The sequence below is a fragment of the Xenopus tropicalis genome, chromosome 9, assembly GCF_000004195.4.
Source record: "Xenopus tropicalis strain Nigerian chromosome 9, UCB_Xtro_10.0, whole genome shotgun sequence".
Classification (NCBI taxonomy): domain Eukaryota; kingdom Metazoa; phylum Chordata; class Amphibia; order Anura; family Pipidae; genus Xenopus; species Xenopus tropicalis.
The window spans coordinates 57,846,061-57,864,850 of NC_030685.2; the positions used below are offsets into that span (position 1 = coordinate 57,846,061).

An 18,790-nucleotide genomic window follows, 5' to 3' on the forward strand; every position below is an offset into this window, starting at 1 on the left:
AAAGAGCGAGATTCAGTAACATTTATATTGAGTCACTGCAGATAAAATCACCCAGAATAACTTCTCTGCATATATATTGTTTTGACCTGTTAAATAATGAAAAACTGCAGTTTATTTTTGTATGTGCTGTCGAGGAGTTTAATAAAGTTATTATACGTTTTATTAAATAAAAAGTAATTTTCCTGGTACTGATTTCATTTCTCAAACCGATAATGCCAAATAGAGGGATAGACAAAGTCAACGTGCAAAGAAATATAGAAAATAGACAGCATCTATGTGTGGCATTTGAACCACTGATATATACGAAAATGGGCTCATAATCTCGTAGAATGATCGTAGAACCTCTTATGATCAAAACAGTTATTAGTGATGAATAATTCATGAATAAAATATTGTGTACAATAATATTTACTGCCATGGGGTATCGTATTGCTACTAAAGTGTGGTTATTTACTGTAGATGAGGTTTGACATAGAATTCTTTGTCCAATTTCAAAATTGTTATGGGAACAAATGTAGCCAAAATTGTGAAACACTGCTCTTGATGGAGTTTATAAAGAGTGCAAATCGAGTTTGGAAAGAAACACATAAAGGACATGTAAAGCCTACATTTTACTACAATGTATATATGTTGGGCACATCATGACCACCAAAATGACATCATTTGTACTGCATATATCCCGTCAGTTCGCCAGCACCATCACATTTTCCTATAACAAACAGCAGGTTTCACCTTGTTGCCGTTTTCCCTCTGACACATATAATCAGTTACATCTAAATCTGCAAACAGCATACGTGCATAAAAAACCCTATTTAGCGTACATTTTATCAATAATGCAGGCTCACATAGGCAGAACTTACTGTGATAAAAAGTTCTGCTTTGTTTGAGCACTGTAATTGTTAAGCTGAGCTCAGGAGAGGAGGTTAGTAGAAACAAATAGGAGCAGACCTCTAAAGCAGAGTTTCTATGGGAACCAGCAATGCCATCTCTTCATTGGCTGCTAGACTGGAGAGTGTGATAAGTAATCTGAATTGGGAAGAACTGAGCATGCCCAGGAGCCAAAAGCCAAAGTAAATTCCTGAGGGCCAAGGAGGAGAAGGGAATCTTAAGTAATTAAGGGGATGCTGCCGCCTTACTATTAACCTTTGAACAACCAGAGTGCCAGGTATTTAAAGATTTCAAAAAGGCTGTTCACCGATTACATTTTCACCGATTACATTTGTGTGTGTGGGGTTTACATGTCCTTTAATAGTTTACAGATTTGAAAATGCAGTTTTATTCCAACACTGAAGAAAAGAGACCTGAAAGAATATGCAAGCTATTATAAATTCCTTCCTTATATCATAAAGCATTTGCCAGATGTACATGTGCATTCATTGGGGTTGAGATAGCAGCTTATGCACCTTGGATAATCAAAAAAGACAAGGAATGCAAGAAGGGAGTCAACATGTGCTTCATTGACTACACCAAAGCATTTAAATTGTGGAAAGTTGAGGAACATTCTCTGGAAAATGAGTGTAAATGAGCAGCTCATTGTTCTCTTGAAAAGCTTTTATACTAGAAAAGTAACCACAGTCATAAAAGAAGATTGGGAAACAGATTGGCAAAGGAGCTAGAAATGGCTACATAATTCAGCATGCTTGTTAAACCTTTAAACTCTAAGCTAAAAAAGTAACATTAATAGCTGAAAATAAGGATAAATTTAAATCTTAGGAGAGTGAAAAATGGGACTCTAAATCTACATATATCGCAGCAAAAACAAAACATGCATAGATGTAATAGACAACTAAACCCCCCAATGTACAACAGCCCTCACTTCTCCCTCCTCGCACAGTCTGTTGCATAGAAAGCCTGAGATTAAAATGCAGAGCAGCACAGCAGAGTCCCCCAATGCCATCTTCTTTCCATCCTGATCCTCTTGGTGGCTCTTTACCAACACATCCTGCAGGAGTATGCACAGTTGGGGCTAGTTAGGAATCAGCTTTACCTGCAGATGCTCTGGCAGGGTCAATGTCAGCGAAGAGACCCAAAGAGGATAAGAATGGGCAGAAGATGGTGCTGGGCTTGCTGTGCTGCTCTGCACTTTTCTATGTAATAGTCTATGTGGGGAGGGAGAGTTGGGGGGGGGGGGTGATGTACCTTTAAATAATCCCAAAAGCTGAAGGAAAAGATGAAGAGGATGACATGCAACCAGATGAATAAATGTAATCTTAACAATCATATATATACCACTGGCAAGCCTCAAGGCGCAAAAAAGTAGGTAACATCTTGGAGAAAATTCTCCATTAAGGCTTTGAATTAACTTGACAGTTAATATCTAAATAAACCTGGGGTTTTCTGGATAAGGGATCTTTCTGTAATTTGGATCTCAATAACTTTAGTCTGCTAAAAATATTAATAATAAACCAAATAGAATTGTTTTGCCTCCAATAAGGATTAATTATACCCTAGTTGGGATCAAGTACAAGGTACTGTCTTATTATTACATAGAAAAAGGAAATCATTTTTAAAAATTAGAATTATTTTCTTATAATAGAGTCTATGGGAGATGGCCTTTCCGTAATTCAGAACTTTCTGAATAATGGGTTTCCAGATAATGGATCCAATACCTGTATAGCTAATGTAACTCACAATGTATATACAGTGAGGTAGCAGCTCTTTGTCTCTTTGTACTTGAATTTATTTATTAATCGGCAAAAAGTGACAGAGCAAATTGGGATGAAATCATCACATAGCATAGTGTACACAGAACAGGCTCAGTTGAAATATAGCCCTGGCGTATAGTTAAAGAGGTTAGGTTGCCACTCAGAGAAAATTTCTGAAGCATGCCTATGAGAAACAATACATACCTACCGTTAAACTCCTTAAAGACAATAGTGCAATAAAGTTTCACAACCCTGGACTGCATTCACTTTGCATACTGAAATATCAACATGCAAAGGGTACCAGCGTTTACTTCACAGGTAGAAAGAAAATGATGTATTCCCCTTTGCTCTGCTGCATATCTGCAAGCAAACAATTGGAGCAGATATTGGTTGGGAAATGCAAAACTATGCATTTTTGTGCTGATATCCACTCATTGTGTCTGTGTGCAGGCCGACTCCAGCCCAGTCAGTGCAGAGGCACAGCAGAGCAGATGGCTTTTCTGCAGGTGGAGAGACGCTAAGGCTCTGCCTGTCCTTAAAGGAGAAGGAAAGTCATTTTGGCATTTTACTGCCAATAGGTTCGCCACATTAGTGCCACCTAGAACAATATATTTATTCTGCAGAAAACATTGCCATACCCGAGTAAACAGCACTAGAAGCTTTATCAGTTTGCTCAAGACAGCAGCTGCCATTTTAAGTAGCTTCCTGCTTGCAGTCTAGCAGTTATAGCTCTGATCATACATTCCTGAGGGAGTTCTTAGTATTGTTGTGGGAGGGGGGAGCAGGAGAGGAGAGAGTTGCGCAGACTCTGGCTCCGGGAATGAAGGATCTTTCTGAGAGAGCAAGTCCGACATCCAAACATCATGTTTACAAAAAAAGGAGACAAGAAATCCTGTGTTTCTTTTGATAGAGGATTCTGTGAGTGCTTAAGGCTGTATTTACATAGACCTTTCTGATAAAGCTTACTTAGTTTTAACTAGGGGTGCACCGAACCCCAGATTTGGTCCTGGATTCGGGGCGAATCCAGCCAACCCCAGATTTGGTCCTGGATTCGGGGCAAATCCAGCCTTTTTTTTTGAAGGATTCGGTTTCGGATGAACCGAATGTGAAATCTTAATTAGCATAAATTAGCATATGCAATTTGGAAGGGTTAAATGCCAAGGGAGGATTTTTCACCACGCGCTGCATGCGCCAATTTTTTACCCTCCCCAATCCTAATTAGCATATGCTAATTAGGATTTGGTTTGGGATTTGGCAGAATCCGTTGGGGTGGGTTTGTGGGTTCGGCCGAACCCAAAAAAGTGGGTTCGGTGCATCCCTAGTTTATACCTTTCCTGCTCCTTAAACAGAGCCTTGGCAATCAAAAAAATTACCAGCCACAGTAGTGTGTGTTTTTTAAGCTCCATATTTTACCTGGGCCTACTAGAATCTGCTAGTGTTAGTTTAAAGAGAGAAATAATCCCTGTTATTTTTCTTTTCCCCAGAAAACACTAACAGCTGTAAAATTAGTTTAATTAATCTAAACACAAGCAAATATGCAAATATATGCAGGCCTCTTTAAACCTCTGGGCGCTTGATGTAAATATGTACAAGAGGCAGGCACTCTCACAGAGACAATATATGTAGTAGGCATTAGGAATATGCAGTACTATAATAATAGGCAATTATATCATTATTTGAGGCTTTGCTGTTTGGTAAAATGAAATGAATGCTTATACTGTAATGTTATTTTATGAGCAGGAACAATGGTGGAAAAAAAAACAGTGCAGAGACTGTAAAATAGTAGTGTACAACATAAATCCTATATATATCTTTATAAACAGAGCTTGGTGATGTCATCAGTTATAATCGGTGCTAAATTATGTCATTTCTGTCACATGACTCACTGAAACTTGTGTATAATAGATAATGTACCCTCTGTTGTAAAATAGAAGGATATTAGAGGTCACCTTGGAGCTCGTTGAAACTCCCTATATTTTACAACAGGGGTACATTAGTCACTATATATAATATACTGGGTGACCAAGACTTCCTTTTTCCTTAAGGCACGTATGAAAACTGCACAATGCGTGGGTTTGACTACACCAGATTACCTATTATCTTGTGTGTAAATGTCCCTTGTTAAAGGGACTGTCTGATCAGCTTATAAAGTATAGAAGCAGCACCACACTGATGGCAAATTCCTTTCCATTATCTTCTAAATGGAATCATTTACCTATCAGCAGTGAAGGTTAATAAGGTAAATAGGCAAAGAATGCAAATGAGTCTTAGAACAACTGCAATATTTTGTTGTGATTTCCCTTTTAATTAGCTTCAGTAAACGCCAGCTTGTTTGGTAAGTGCAGTTCTACAAATCCCAGTGCAGACATTTGGAAGCATGTTCCATATTACTAAACAGCATTATCAGCTACTCTGTGCCACGAGACAGGTGATTAACAAAGTCCCCGGCCCCCATGAAAATGCTTTTATTTCATTATTTTTTAATGGATTTTGATCCTTGGAGTTACAGCTAATGTGAACCAGGATGGGGCATATTTTTTAAGGCATATTTATCTGCACAGAATTCTCACAAGTAATACCTAAAATCTACCAGCTAATTAGACTTTTAATTTTGCTCATTTGCTACAAATGCAGCTGTATGTTTGGCTTGTAAGGTTTTGTTATGTAGGAATCTGTACAAAGCTAGGGGCAGATTTATGATTTTTCAAATTTAAGTAAAAAAAAAAACGACATTCACAGAAAAAAAAAATCGTCAAACCACAGCAACTCGAACTGTATAGTTTTTCCCAGAATCTGGAAAAATAAAAACCGCTGCTAATTTCCCACTTGTTTCAATGCCACAATATACGATAAATTTCATTCTTTTTATTCCTATGGGATTTTTGTATTGTATTTATCAATGGGTGAACACTTCTTTTGATAAATCTGCCCCTTTTGTGTTATAGTTCTTTTGTAATGAGGCAGTTGTCATTTTTTTCAAATATGTTACAGCAGCGTAGCTTCTTACAACTCTAGGGTCCTGAGGTCAATTACAGCCAGCACAGAGTTTGTGTACTAACCCCTTGTCTGCATAGGTTCGCTAATTAATTGAAGCTGCTGTGTGTGACTGTAATAGGAGCTTTAGGCTGATGTCGGACGAGGCGTAGGGCGGATATTTTCGGCAAGTGGAAAAACGTTTGCCGAAAATTCTGCCCTACGCCTCCTACTTGTGCCTGTGCTCACATGAATAGAATATGCTCGGGTGCAGGCACATGTAGCCGTATTTCCGCTTTTCCGCTTGCCAAAAATATCCGCCCTACGCCTCGTCTGGCATTAGCCTTAGATTATAAGCTCCACTGGGGGCAGGGACTGAAGTGAATGAAACCCTGCCATAGACAATACTCCGATTTACCTGTGCTGAAACACACGTAGAGGCAATTGTCAGTAAATTATCAGCATTGTCTATTTTTATAGCTGTGACAAGAAGCTGCTACTAGTAGCTCCATGTGTCTTCACCCTAAAACTGACCCTACTGTGTGAATGTAATAGGGACCTTAAATTGTAAGCTCCACTGGGAGCAAGGACTGAACTGATTCATGTATAGTTTGTGGAAAGCGCTGCATAAAATTGGATCTATATAAATAAATTGTAATAAAAATAAATAGGTTGATAGAACATATTTATATGATAGCAAGGGATTAAGTTAGATGCTTTGCATTTTTTTTGCGTAAGATCCACTGAGCATTTACCTGCAAACACCCAGGTCTCAATGTCTGGCTTGTGCTTAAACATATTCTGACTCTAAATTTTGTTTTTTTAGGACTCAGAATTTCCACCAGACACCAAAGTGAATCCTCGATTGGCTCAGATAAAAGGGAAGACCAGCCGCCTCAAATTGGATGGATATTGTCTCAGCAACACTCTGAAAGTACATGAGCTGGCGGTTAGCTGGTAGGAATACATGCTGATATATTGGGGGGAACTCATCAGACTGTATTAAGATTGTTTTAATTTCTTATTCATGGTTACAAAAGGTGTGCCAGAAGATGCTCAAACATGCTAACTCAAAATCCTCCAATACTAGAAATGTATTTAAGACATTTAAGTTGTGAGCACATTCATTTCATTTTATTGCTATTTTAATGAATTTATTCTGAACATGATTTAAAAAAAAAAAAAAAAAAAAACCTTAGGAGACTATAAACATTTGAAATGTTACTTTTCTCCTGTGCTTTTAGAACAGAAGTGGTTAATAATCCCATGGTCATTATTATCTGTATGCATAGAGACTTTCTCTTTGCAAAATGTCCTAAAAGTGTACCTAAAAAAGCAAAGTCAACATAATCCGTATAGTGTCTATAAAGACAAGTTTTACATAAATCGTGCAATTGATGTTGAAGTGATCAGGAGTGACTAGGACGTCTGTTCCACATCTGTCCCAGGCTGTGCTGAGGAGCTGGTGGCACTCAGCACACCGCACTGTAGGATAGGAACCAATCAACAGCCAGGCTGACCTAAACTGAACTGAAACCTATTAGGAGACGCCCACCCCTCATTTTAAACACAGACAGGGATGATGTATAGGGAGTTCCAATAAAGTAGTCTTTTTTAAATAGAAAAAGTGAAACCAGCACCATTGCTTTCAAAATTGGAGGGATTTTTAGTTATCATATATCTTTTTTAATTGTACCAGGAATAATGGGAACTAATGGGCCCTAGCCCCTGGTTTAGGTACTATCGGCAATAAATACACTAATCTGCTCCGGGGAAATTATTCTATTAATAAAAGTAAGCAAACGTATTGAAATACACAATGTTTTGGGCTGGCATTAGCTTCCCTTCATTAGGCTATTTAAAGCATGTAATTTCAATTTGCAGTTCTGTTTCATTAGGCATGCCAATGGTTGTTTCCCCCTGCTTTAAATTATTAGCTGGATGTAAAAGTTTGCAGCATTCTTTGAATAGGTCAAAATTTGTCCGCTAATCCCATATGGAACCTGCTGTAATACCATTCTAAATTAAAAGGGCATCTGGTAATGCCAGCTTCCCATGCAGTAAAACTTGTTAGACAAGATCCAATAGTTACCATCAGATTATGCATAGCATTAGCCACATCAGTTAGACTGAATACAGCATCTTATAATTGCATTGTATCTCACATTTATTCTGTGTTTCTGCATTGAGAAATGATGGAATTTTCCGCTGAACGACACAATGATCCTAATTTGTTAAGTTATTTTCTGATTTTGCCACATTGGTCTGCAATATACTAAAGTAATTGCCTAATTGATTGATTTTCCACAAACACAAAATACATAATAGATAAGTCCACAAAATGTATTCAGAAATGGAATCAAATTCTGACTTATTTATGTGAAAAGGCATTTCCCTGTAAACATTAAAATCATTTACTTCCCAGCGTGTTTCTTTATACATACTTTAATAATTAATAGCAAGCAAAGCGGTTCAGCAGTGCAGTAACTTGCTGCTGTGCATCACATCAAAACCTTTGTGTTTGATTTTGGGGAATTAACGCCAAAGAAGTTGCTTTTCTAAATACCTGTTCTTACTGATTGCCATGTACCATTCACCCATTTACATTTTGAATGTGTCAGTATACCTCAGACATCTACATAAATCACAGTATGTACATGCTCTTTTAGCATGGTGTAAACAGCAGAATTCCAAGGCACACTGCAGTTTATTGTATTTGAATTATTTACGTTTCTTGTTCTCTTACTCTCAGGCTTGGAATGTTAAAGATTATCCTTGCAACCAGGCAGAAATTTTTAAACCAAAATAAAAGTGCAATAGTATCTGAAAAAAACAATTAGCAATACAAAATTGAAGCCTCACTGTCAATTTTTTTTCTGGTTGCTCAATGACACAGACAACAAGATAAAAATAAAAAGCCAGAATGGAACCCCTTATAATATACAATCCGTACAGAATAAATTAAGATTAACTGCAAAATGATTTAGAATAGGTTTATCTGTAATATACTAAAAGATAATGTAAAACTGAACTCCCCTTTTCAAAAGGACATAACCTACAAAAAATAAAAAAAACAAATACTTCTTGGAAGAATATAGCAATCTCTACCTGCCTTGCATAGATTATCTCCACCAAGAGATGGTCATATTGGTAACTGCCTGGCATCATTGTACGTGTTATTTTTTATTTTTACTCAATTTAATTCCATTTTACACCACTCCTTCCTTCCTGCCTGAACATGGGGAGATTTGTTACCCATGGTAGAAACGCACTGCTGCAAGTGATAATCATCCAAAAATGGCATCCCTTTCCCTACTAGATATCCACTAGACATAATGGTACATTGGTGGTTTGAGACATTTATTTATTCTTGGTTTTGTGTTTTTTTTTTATATTTTTGCATTGAAAGAACGGGTAATCTGAAATTCTGTATTCTCATGAGAGCAATTTAAAAAGTGAGTAAATGAGCAGGTTTTATGAAATCTATCGCAAAGCATAGAAACAGGGAAGGATATTTTGTAAAATAACATTTAACTTGAAAGAGAACAGAAGTCTAAGCACAAGATGCCTCTAACCTAAGATATAACACTTCGGACTGAGCAAACCCCATTAACGGAAATGCGTGGTTTATCGCAGCATCTGGTGTTTGGGAAGAAAACAAAGCTAATTTGAGAATGTTTCCTTAGTGCTAAGCGTGTTTTCTTTCTCTTTGTACTTTATTCTTGCCAACACCTGTTGCAGAGCCCTGAATGTCTTGCTTCCTAATGAGATTTTCTGTCAGGATCAGACATTTTTGCAGCAGACCTTGAATGCTCTGTGTGTTCTATGAGCATCTATGTGTGTTCTATGACATCTGAGCACAAAGCATTGCGCTGCAGTTTGGGAAAAGCATTAAAAATAAATTGTAATCCTGAATTGCCCCCCTATAGTACATTGTTTAAAGATTTTTATAGAGCTGATTCCAAATAATGTATATCAATGCTGCCATCATCTCCATGTGTTGGTACACAAATAAGATTTTGCTTTTTTTTTAGTATATTATATATTATATATATATTGTATATTATATATGTATAACATATGAAAGGTTTTTATGTCTTGTGGAAATTATTGAATACATAGCAAAGAATCAGCAGCACATTGGATAAGTGATTAAGTCTAGACTTGATAAAGGGTCCAGGGAGGCCCATAACGTTGTCCTTTTGTGACTTTTTGGCACTTATAATCACCTGAGTTTCTGACTGGATCGAGCACTCCAATACTTGTGAAAATTACTGGACACTTTTAGTAAATCAGTTTGTGATACAGTATCTGCTGCCCATCATAAAGACTTTTTTATTAAAAGAAGTCCCTGATATTTCCAGTTTTAAGGGAGTGCAGGTTTCATATTCTTTATATATATATATATATATATATATATATATATATATACATACATATACATTACATTATGTACATTATTGAAGGATAAATAAAGTTTAAAAAATACATAGTTTAGAAATTACACACAATGTTTTATACCTCTTGTCTAACCCAAAAAAGCCCCCAGAGCCCCTTAGCAGGGAAGATCTGTGCCCCCCAAAATGCCCCAGTAGCCCCCCATCTCATTTTCTGCTGATTCCCTGCACATGCTCTGTGCTGCTGTCACTTACCTGAGCTTAGGGGCTGTCTGAAATCTAAAGTGTAAATATAAAATAAAAGTCAAAAGGCAGATTAAAAGCTCAGATTCTAATTAAATAGAAACAGTACATATTACATCATTATTGAATAATTATCCTTGTAGCATCTGCTTCTGTTATAGAAAAACCATATTTTCTGGTTGTTAATTTCCAACGGCCCCTAAGCTTAGCTTCTCAACATCAGCCTAGAGCACAAAGAGCTTGTGCTGGGTCATTTACACACCAAACAACATTAAAGATGGCAACCTCCTGTGGACAACTTTAAAAGCCTGGATCATTAATGTTAAAGGTCTACTGAACCTCTGGGCTGGTACAGTAAGTTCAGTATATAATATACCCCATTTTTAGCCACATTCATTTTTAGTTCTTCTTTAAATAAGGATTCATACATGGGTTTCTATAACCCAGTTTTTTGTGGTGGTTAAGGAGAAAGCATCTAAAGGTGACTTACTTTGCCACAGCAAGTATTATGGAAACACTTATTTACAAATGCAAATATGCAGAGTAAAAGTTTCCTGTGCCCATGGTAATATATTATTATATTCTAATCTAGTTAAAAAAAAAGATATATGTCACCGCTAGCAATAAACAGGTCATATTTTTCCATTAGATAGTAGCTGTCTGAGGTCACACAGTTTCCTATCACTATTCCATTATTCTGATAACCCACCTGTCAGAATTGTAATATCTGTGGTATTATTATACCTTCAATTTGCACCAAAGCAAAATCAGCCAAGAAGAACAAACCTCACAAAAATAAATACATCATCTTAGTTTTGGTATCATAAATGTAACTTTAAATGGCTCATTCAAATAAATACTATATTTTTTGTAGCCATATTTATCAAAATAGGCTTATGGAGAGAATCACTAGAATGTTGTGTTTGTGAGCATGGTTAGACTACTTACTGCAATCTCTATAAGTGTTAGCTTTAATGCAATACCATGAATTTAGCTTGCTGACTTCTATTTTACTTATACTGTACGTGCTGTTTTTTGTTTAATTTTCATTGATAACTACTGAACTAAGAAATGGGGCAGGTTTGTAAAGGACAGAAACAAATAGGGTACACTGGGATTTTCAAACTGTCTTGTAGGGAATGAAAGGGCAGTAGTGGTAAAGGGAAGATCACATTGTTTTAATAGTGTTCCCAGTTATTTCCTGCTGCTGCATGGCATTCTGTAATTACCTTAATTGGGAAGAGGAACATCTGTTCTTGTGCACTGTATCAGTGTGGAAAAATAAAAAAAGGCAAATAGAAAAGATTTATGGGGATTAACTAAGCTTTACTGGTGGGCTCAATGGACCTTCCTCTTATCCTTCGTTTTAGGGAAGGATTAGGCCACCATTACAGCTAATCATTCCAAGTACTGCAGCTCGCCAGATGCTCAACGTACACATTATTCCAGTGGATAAGCTAACAGTGTGGCAGCTAATGGGGAACTGCAGTTTTTTTTTAATAACATTAATATTATTTCCCCAGTTATTTTTGGATATGATCGTACTTTGTGATCGTACATATTATTTTGAAATAACTTAAAATAATTAGAGCAACTAGAAAGCAAAATGAACTGGAAGATTGAATTAGGAAGATGTTCAACATTTGGCAATTACACTGGACTTACAGAGAACAAGTGTGGTTTTGGTTCACAACTGTCATGGTGCCAAATCCACATCTTCACTCTTATATAGTTATAGGGCCCGTAGTCTTCAGAAAGTAATGGTTACGTGGGTAATATATTGCGCTCTGCGTAAAATATCGCACGCTGCGTAATATGTTGTGCGCTGCGTAATATATTGCTTGAAAATATGTCGTCGCAAGATAAATAACGCCAAGAACATTGCTTCTTAATTTTGACAAGTGTCCTTTTAGTGAATCGAGCAAAAAAAAAAGAAGTGATAAGATTTTTAACGCATGCTATAAATAGCACTCCTTATTTCGGACTTTAGTGACACGGGCCCATAGTACGCTATACATATTACGCAGCGTGCGATATTTTACGCAGAGCGCAATATATTACCCACGTAACCATTACTTTCTGAAGACTACGGGCCCTATAACTATATAAGAGCGAAGATGTGGATTTGGCACCATGACAATATGTTGTGCGCTGCGTAATATATTGCTTGAAAATATGTCGTCGCAAGATAAATAACGCCAAGAACATCGCTTCTTAATTATGACAAGTGTCCTTTTAGTGAATCGAGCGAAAAATAAGAAGTGATAAGATTTTTAACGCATGCTATAAATAGCACTCCTTATTTTGGACTTTAGTGACACGGGCCCATAGTAGGCTAAAAATATTTAGCGTATATGATGTCACCCACCGATGTTTCCCGCCACTGTTTGTATTTAAGCTTGTTTTGTTGGTGTTTATGTAACTTTGAGAAAGGCTGCAAGAGCAGCTGAAACGTCAGTTTTTGTTACACATACAATAAATTACCTTGTTATTTTCATAAGTCCTGTGTGAAGTGGACCATTTTTGTTCGAGTGTTTAAAAGGTTGGAGGTGACTGCACCCATTTAAAGACTATTTATCGTGAGTGCCGACCGTTCTATTCTTGTGTATATATACAGTGGCTTGAGTGGCAAAAGTATTCGGCCCCCTTGAACTTTTCCACATTTTGTCACATTACAGCCACAAACATGAATCAATTTTATTGGAATTCCACGTGAAAGACCAATACAAAGTGGTGTACACGTGAGAAGTGGAACGAAAATCATACATGATTCCAAACGTTTTTTACAACTAAATAACTGCAAAGTGGGGTGTGCGTAATTATTCAGCCCCCTGAGTCAATACTTGTAGAACCACTTTTTGCTGCAATTACAGCTGCCAGGCTTTTAGGGTATGTCTCTACCAGCTTTGCACATCTAGAGACTGAAATCCTTGCCCATTCTTCTTTGCAAAACAGCTTCAGCTCAGTCAGATTAGATGGACAGTGTTTGTGAACAGCAGTTTTCAGATCTTGCCACAGAGTCTCGATTGGATTTAGATCTGGACTTTGAGTGGGCCATTCTAACACATGGATATGTTTTGTTTTAAACCATTCCATTGTTGCCCTGGCTTTATGTTTAGGGTCGTTGTCCTGCTGGAAGGTGAACCTCCGCCCCAGTCTCAAGTCTTTTGCAGACTGCAAGAGGTTTTCTTCCAAGATTGCCCTGTATTTGGCTCCATCAGCGCTCTCCTTGTTCGGCCTGTGAGTTTAGGTGGACGGCCTTGTCTTGGTAGGTTTACAGTTGTGCCATACTCTTTCCATTTCTGAATAATTGCTTGAACAGTGCTCCGTGGGATGTTCAAGGCTTTGGAAATCTTTTTGTAGCCTAAGCCTGCTTTAAGGCTAATGCCACACGAGGCGTAGGGCTGAAATTTTCGGCAAGCGGAAAAGCGCTTGCCGAAAATTCAGCCCTACGCCTGCTACCTGTGCCTGCACCCGAATGAATGGGATACGCTCGGGTGCAGGCACATGTAGCCGATATACGCATGAAAACGCGAGACTTTGCATTCTCTCGCGTTTTCATGCGTATATCGGCTACATGTGCCTGCACCCGAGCGTATCCCATTCATTCGGGTGCAGGCACAGGTAGCAGGCGTAGGGCTGAATTTTCGGCAAGCGCTTTTCCGCTTGCCGAAAATTTCAGCCCTACGCCTCGTGTGGCATTAGCCTAAATTTCTCAATAACGTCTGACCTGTCTGGTGTGTTCTTTGGACTTCATGGAGTTGTTGCTCCCAATATTCTCTTAGACAACCTCTGAGGCCGTCACAGAGCAGCTGTATTTGTACTGACATTAGATTACACACAGGTGCACTCTATTTAGTCATTAGCACTCATCAGGCAATGTCTATGGGCAACTGACTGCACTCAGACCAAAGGGGGCTGAATAATTACGCACACCCCACTTTGCAGTTATTTATTTGTAAAAAATGTTTGGAATCATGTAGGATTTTCGTTCCACTTCTCACGTGTACACCACTTTGTATTGGTCTTTCACGTGGAATTCCAATAAAATTGATTCATGTTTGTGGCTGTAATGTGACAAAATGTGGAAAAGTTCAAGGGGGCCGAATACTTTTGCAAGCCACTGTATATATATATATATACAAAGTCCCATAAGGTAGGCACTGACCTTTTGGCGGGAACAGAAACCAATGACGTAGGGGTGTGACGTGTATATAGATAGCAAGGATAAAAATCAAAATACAACTAGAAAAACAAATAAAAAATACAGTGCATCAAAAATAAATTGCAATAAACATAAGGAGACCTTATAGAAAGGCCCATCACCAAATGTGGTTCATTATCGGTCGGTGCGTATAACGCATGGCTATTAGTAACAAAATGCGAGGCAGTTTAGGGCTCATGGGCGATAGGTCTAATCCTTGAGAACCTGATATGGGATATCATTCAGTAGTTTATAGCAGCGCTGTGAAAACCCTATAGTATTCTGTTGTTGTTAGGGCAGTTCTTCATGGCAACCAAGGTTGAGTCGCAACCTTTCTGCACCTTGGTCGCCATGAAGAACTGCCCTAACAACAACGAAATACTATATTTTCACAGCGCTGCTGTTGCTGACCCCCACCATAAATTGTTATGGTGCCCTCAGCATAAAATGTTGCAGAGATCACCAATAAAAAAATCATACAGTGACCTCAGCATGCAATGACTGTCCTAAAAATAAATCCACCGGGTCCCTCTTGCATGTATTGACATAATGGCAGTGAGCCTCAGAATATAATGTAAACGTACCCTCCAACATATCATGAAACAGCACATAGTCACCAATGGCACATTGCTGGTTCAGTGGTAATATTGTGCTCTCTTTCCACTACTACAATCACTCAAATTATTTATCGGTGTTGCACAGATATAGAAGCAGTTATTAAACAAGAAAATCTAAAAGTCCCAAAAGGGAACTATCCCTGTAAAAATGTCCTGTGTTTTTTAAATGAAATGGTAGCTTTACCCAGATGAGCAAGGAAATATGTACATTGTCACTAAAATTCATCATACATATAATTGTAAGAGATCAACAATAAATTGTAATTTTTGTATTTCCTCAAGTTCCCTAAAATCCCATTAAACTGTGCCAAGTTTTCTGTACCATATTAAAGCATTTATTGTTTTTCTGCAAAATATTGTTTTTAATCTATATACAGTAGATTTATCAAATGTAGTGTTTTTTAGATTGACTTGCTGAAGCTGCAAAAGTAATTTAAAAATATAGTCGGTTCTAGGGAAACATTCATCTTAATCTCCTGTGGCACTTACACCTTTATCTCTTGAAGTAAGGGTTATAATACAACAATATGAAGATCTTAATGGGCAATAGAATGTGAAACTGTTCTTAGAAAAGTTCAGGAGTGCAGTAAAAGCTATTACATAAGGGATAAAAACCTTTGCACTACTAGAAAGGATTAGGAATCAGCTAGCGTAGGTAGGTTAGTGCAGTGCTGTTCAACTACTGTGGTACTGAGGGCTACAGTTTTTCTGGCCTATGTGGTAGAGGGCTGATAATGGAAACCAGTTTTAATCGCTCCTCTTTTATAACCACACCCACTACAAACCACACTCATGTTATCACAAGAGCTTTTAAGAACATGCCAACATTAATGGCGATAGCGCAGCAAATCACAAAATGTTTGGTACTTTGATAGAGAACTGGCTGAAGGATAGATTACAAAGAGTGGTGGTAAATGGAACATTTTTTAATTGGGCCAGTGTTGTTAGTGGAGTACCGCAGGGGTCAGTTCTTGGTCCTTTGATTTTTAACTTGTTTATTAATGACCTGGAGGAGGGCATAGAGAGTACTGTTTCTATTTTTGCTGACAACACTAAATTATGCAAAACTATAAGTTCCATGCAGGATGCTGCCGCTTTGCAGAGCGATTTGACAAAATTGGAAAACTGGGCAGCAAAAATGGAAAATGTGGTGCAATGTTGAAAAGTGCAAACTTATGCACTTTGGTAGAAATAGTTATACACTAAATGGTAGTGTTTTGCAAATAAAGTGCTGTCTTGCATAAAAAAGGGCATTGACTCAAGGGATAAAAACTTAATTTTGCCTCTTTATAGGTCCCTGGTAAGGCCTCATCTTGAGTATGCAGTGCAGTTTTGGGCTCCAGTCCTTAAGAAGGATATTAATGAGCTGGAGAGAGTGCAGAGACTGCAACTAAACTGGTAAAGGGGATGGAAGATTTAAACTATGAGGTTAGACTGTCACGGTTGGGGTTGTTTTCTCTGGCAATAAGGCGCTTGCAAGGGGACATGATTACTCTGTACAAGTACATTAGAGGGAATTATAGGCAGTTGGGGGGTGTTCTTTTTTCCCATAAAAACGATCATCGCACCAGAGGCCTCCCCTTTAGATTAGAGCAGGGCCAGAACTAGGGGTAGGCAGAAGAGGCAGCTGCCTAGGGCGCAACGATTGAGGGGCGCCAGGCAGGAGCCTCTCCTGCCTACCCGTAGTGCTACTTTGTCATTGCCTCCGCTGCTTGTCATTAGCGGCGGAGGCAATGACTGATCAAATCGCTCCGCCCCCCGAACCTTCTCCTGTGCTTTGGCGCGCATGCGCCGTTCGGGGGGGCGGGGAGGTGGGCGGAGTTGGCCGACCGGGTTGCCTAGGGCGCCCGGTCGGCTTGGATGATTTCTTGAACCAGCATAGTATCCAAGGCTATTGTGATACTAATATCTACAGTTAGTATTGATGTTGGTATACATGGTTTATGTATGTGAGTGTATAGATATGTCAGTGTAGGTTTGTGAGTGCTGGGTTTACTTTGAAGGGTTGAACTTGATGGACTCTTTCACTCCCCCAAGCATTCCTGAAATTCTGCCTTTTCGATGTGCAGTTCACAAAGGGTACATGTCATCAAGTTAACTTTTTTGCATACTATGGAGACAGAAATGTTTGGACAATTCCATCCATCCAAATAGGTATGTAACAGTTATGGGACCTGTTATCCAGAATGCTTTGGACCTGGGTTTTTCAGGATAAGGAGTCTTTCTGTAATTTGGATCATCGTGCCTTAAAGGAGAAGAAAAGGTAGAAATTATTAGGGGTGCCAAATGTTAGTCACTCCCCAGTCATTGTAATTGCTTACCTTTTACAAGTGACAAGAAGACAGAAGAAGGAAGAGGAACGCTCCCTTGCAGCTACCATGGTGCAATTTTCTCCTAACAGAAGCACAAGCCTTGCATATCAGGTAATTGATTACAATCACTGGATCGCTGGGGGGGTGCCTAACATTTTGCACCCCCCAGTGATTTTTACCTTTCCTTCTCCTTGAGGTCTACTAAAAATTCATTTAAACGTTGAATAAACCCAATAGGATTATTTTGTCTCCAGTAAGGATTACTTATATCTTAGTTGAGATCAAATACAAGGTACTGTGTTTTATTATAGGGAAAAAGGAAAACACTTTTAAAAATTAGAATTATTTGATTATAATAGAATCTATGGGAGATAGCCTTCCTGTAATTCAGAGCTGTCTGGATAATGAGTTGTGCAGTGCACAAATGTACGTGCTTCCTTACACTCCCCTCTATACACCTTGCACTAGTGGCGTAAATAAATGTTACTGGGCCCCACAGCAAATTCAGTTTGATTTAATTTGACCGGTTTTCTAAAGATATATTGACATCGCTCATTAATTATGCACTCCTGGTTCCCCCAGCAACCCCAGGTTATGCTTCCCCTGGAGTCACACCAAAATAGGGTCTTGCCTGCTTTGCTGAATAAAATGCAAGTTGCAAAGTACAGGGTGCAGGGATACAACGGAGCCCTGGAATCATCACCTGTCCTATTTCCATTTGTATTTTGCACCTACACCTCCACCTGACTTGGTCCCTATATATTTCCCCCAGGAATGGCAAGTAAATGCAAATTGTGTGTCATTTACAAATGCAGAAGCAAATTAACAATCAATTTAGTGCAACTGCCCCATGATACCTAATGGGCATCGACGAATTCTGGGACTTTTATCAGTATGTTGTTTTTTGCCATCTAAATTCCCATTTAGACTATTTGAGTAGAAGATGACTTTCCACACACCATAGCTGTCTTTGTTTCATGACTGTATTGATCTCATCAGTCCTTTTCTCAGTTTTGCCTATTCAGCATCAGTTCCCTCTGTCACTTTGCTTTATGGTGTACCTATAAGTGGGAGCTTACAGGCAACTGGGGATTAAAACGTGTTTATTATTGCTAGTGCCCTCTTTCAATTCTTTGCAAATCCACCATCAAAGTAAATATGACCACTTTTGTTTTGCTTAATATATTCTGTCTAATGGAGAGAAATTACATGTTCCTGTGTTTGTTCCATTTGAATCCATTAAAACTAGAACCTGTAAATGTCACGCAATTTATACTTATTGGAATACAAGCAGGATCAGGATAGACTGCACTGAAATGGAACACTCTATGCCTAATGGTTTTAATGGCATTTACTTAACTGACCATAGCTCAAAATCCCAAAGTAATATTAGCCAATT

At 38.3% G+C, this 18,790-nt stretch overlaps 1 protein-coding gene across 1 annotated transcript in view; it reads left to right on the forward strand.

Moving 5' to 3' along the window:
• spag16 (sperm associated antigen 16) overlaps positions 1-18,790 on the forward strand; it is a 459,738-nt gene that overhangs the window by 92,314 nt on the left and 348,634 nt on the right. The window contains exon 10 of the mRNA XM_031892910.1: positions 6,445-6,575. Coding sequence (XP_031748770.1) covers positions 6,445-6,575 — 131 coding nt within the window. The remainder of the gene's footprint in view (positions 1-6,444; positions 6,576-18,790) is intronic.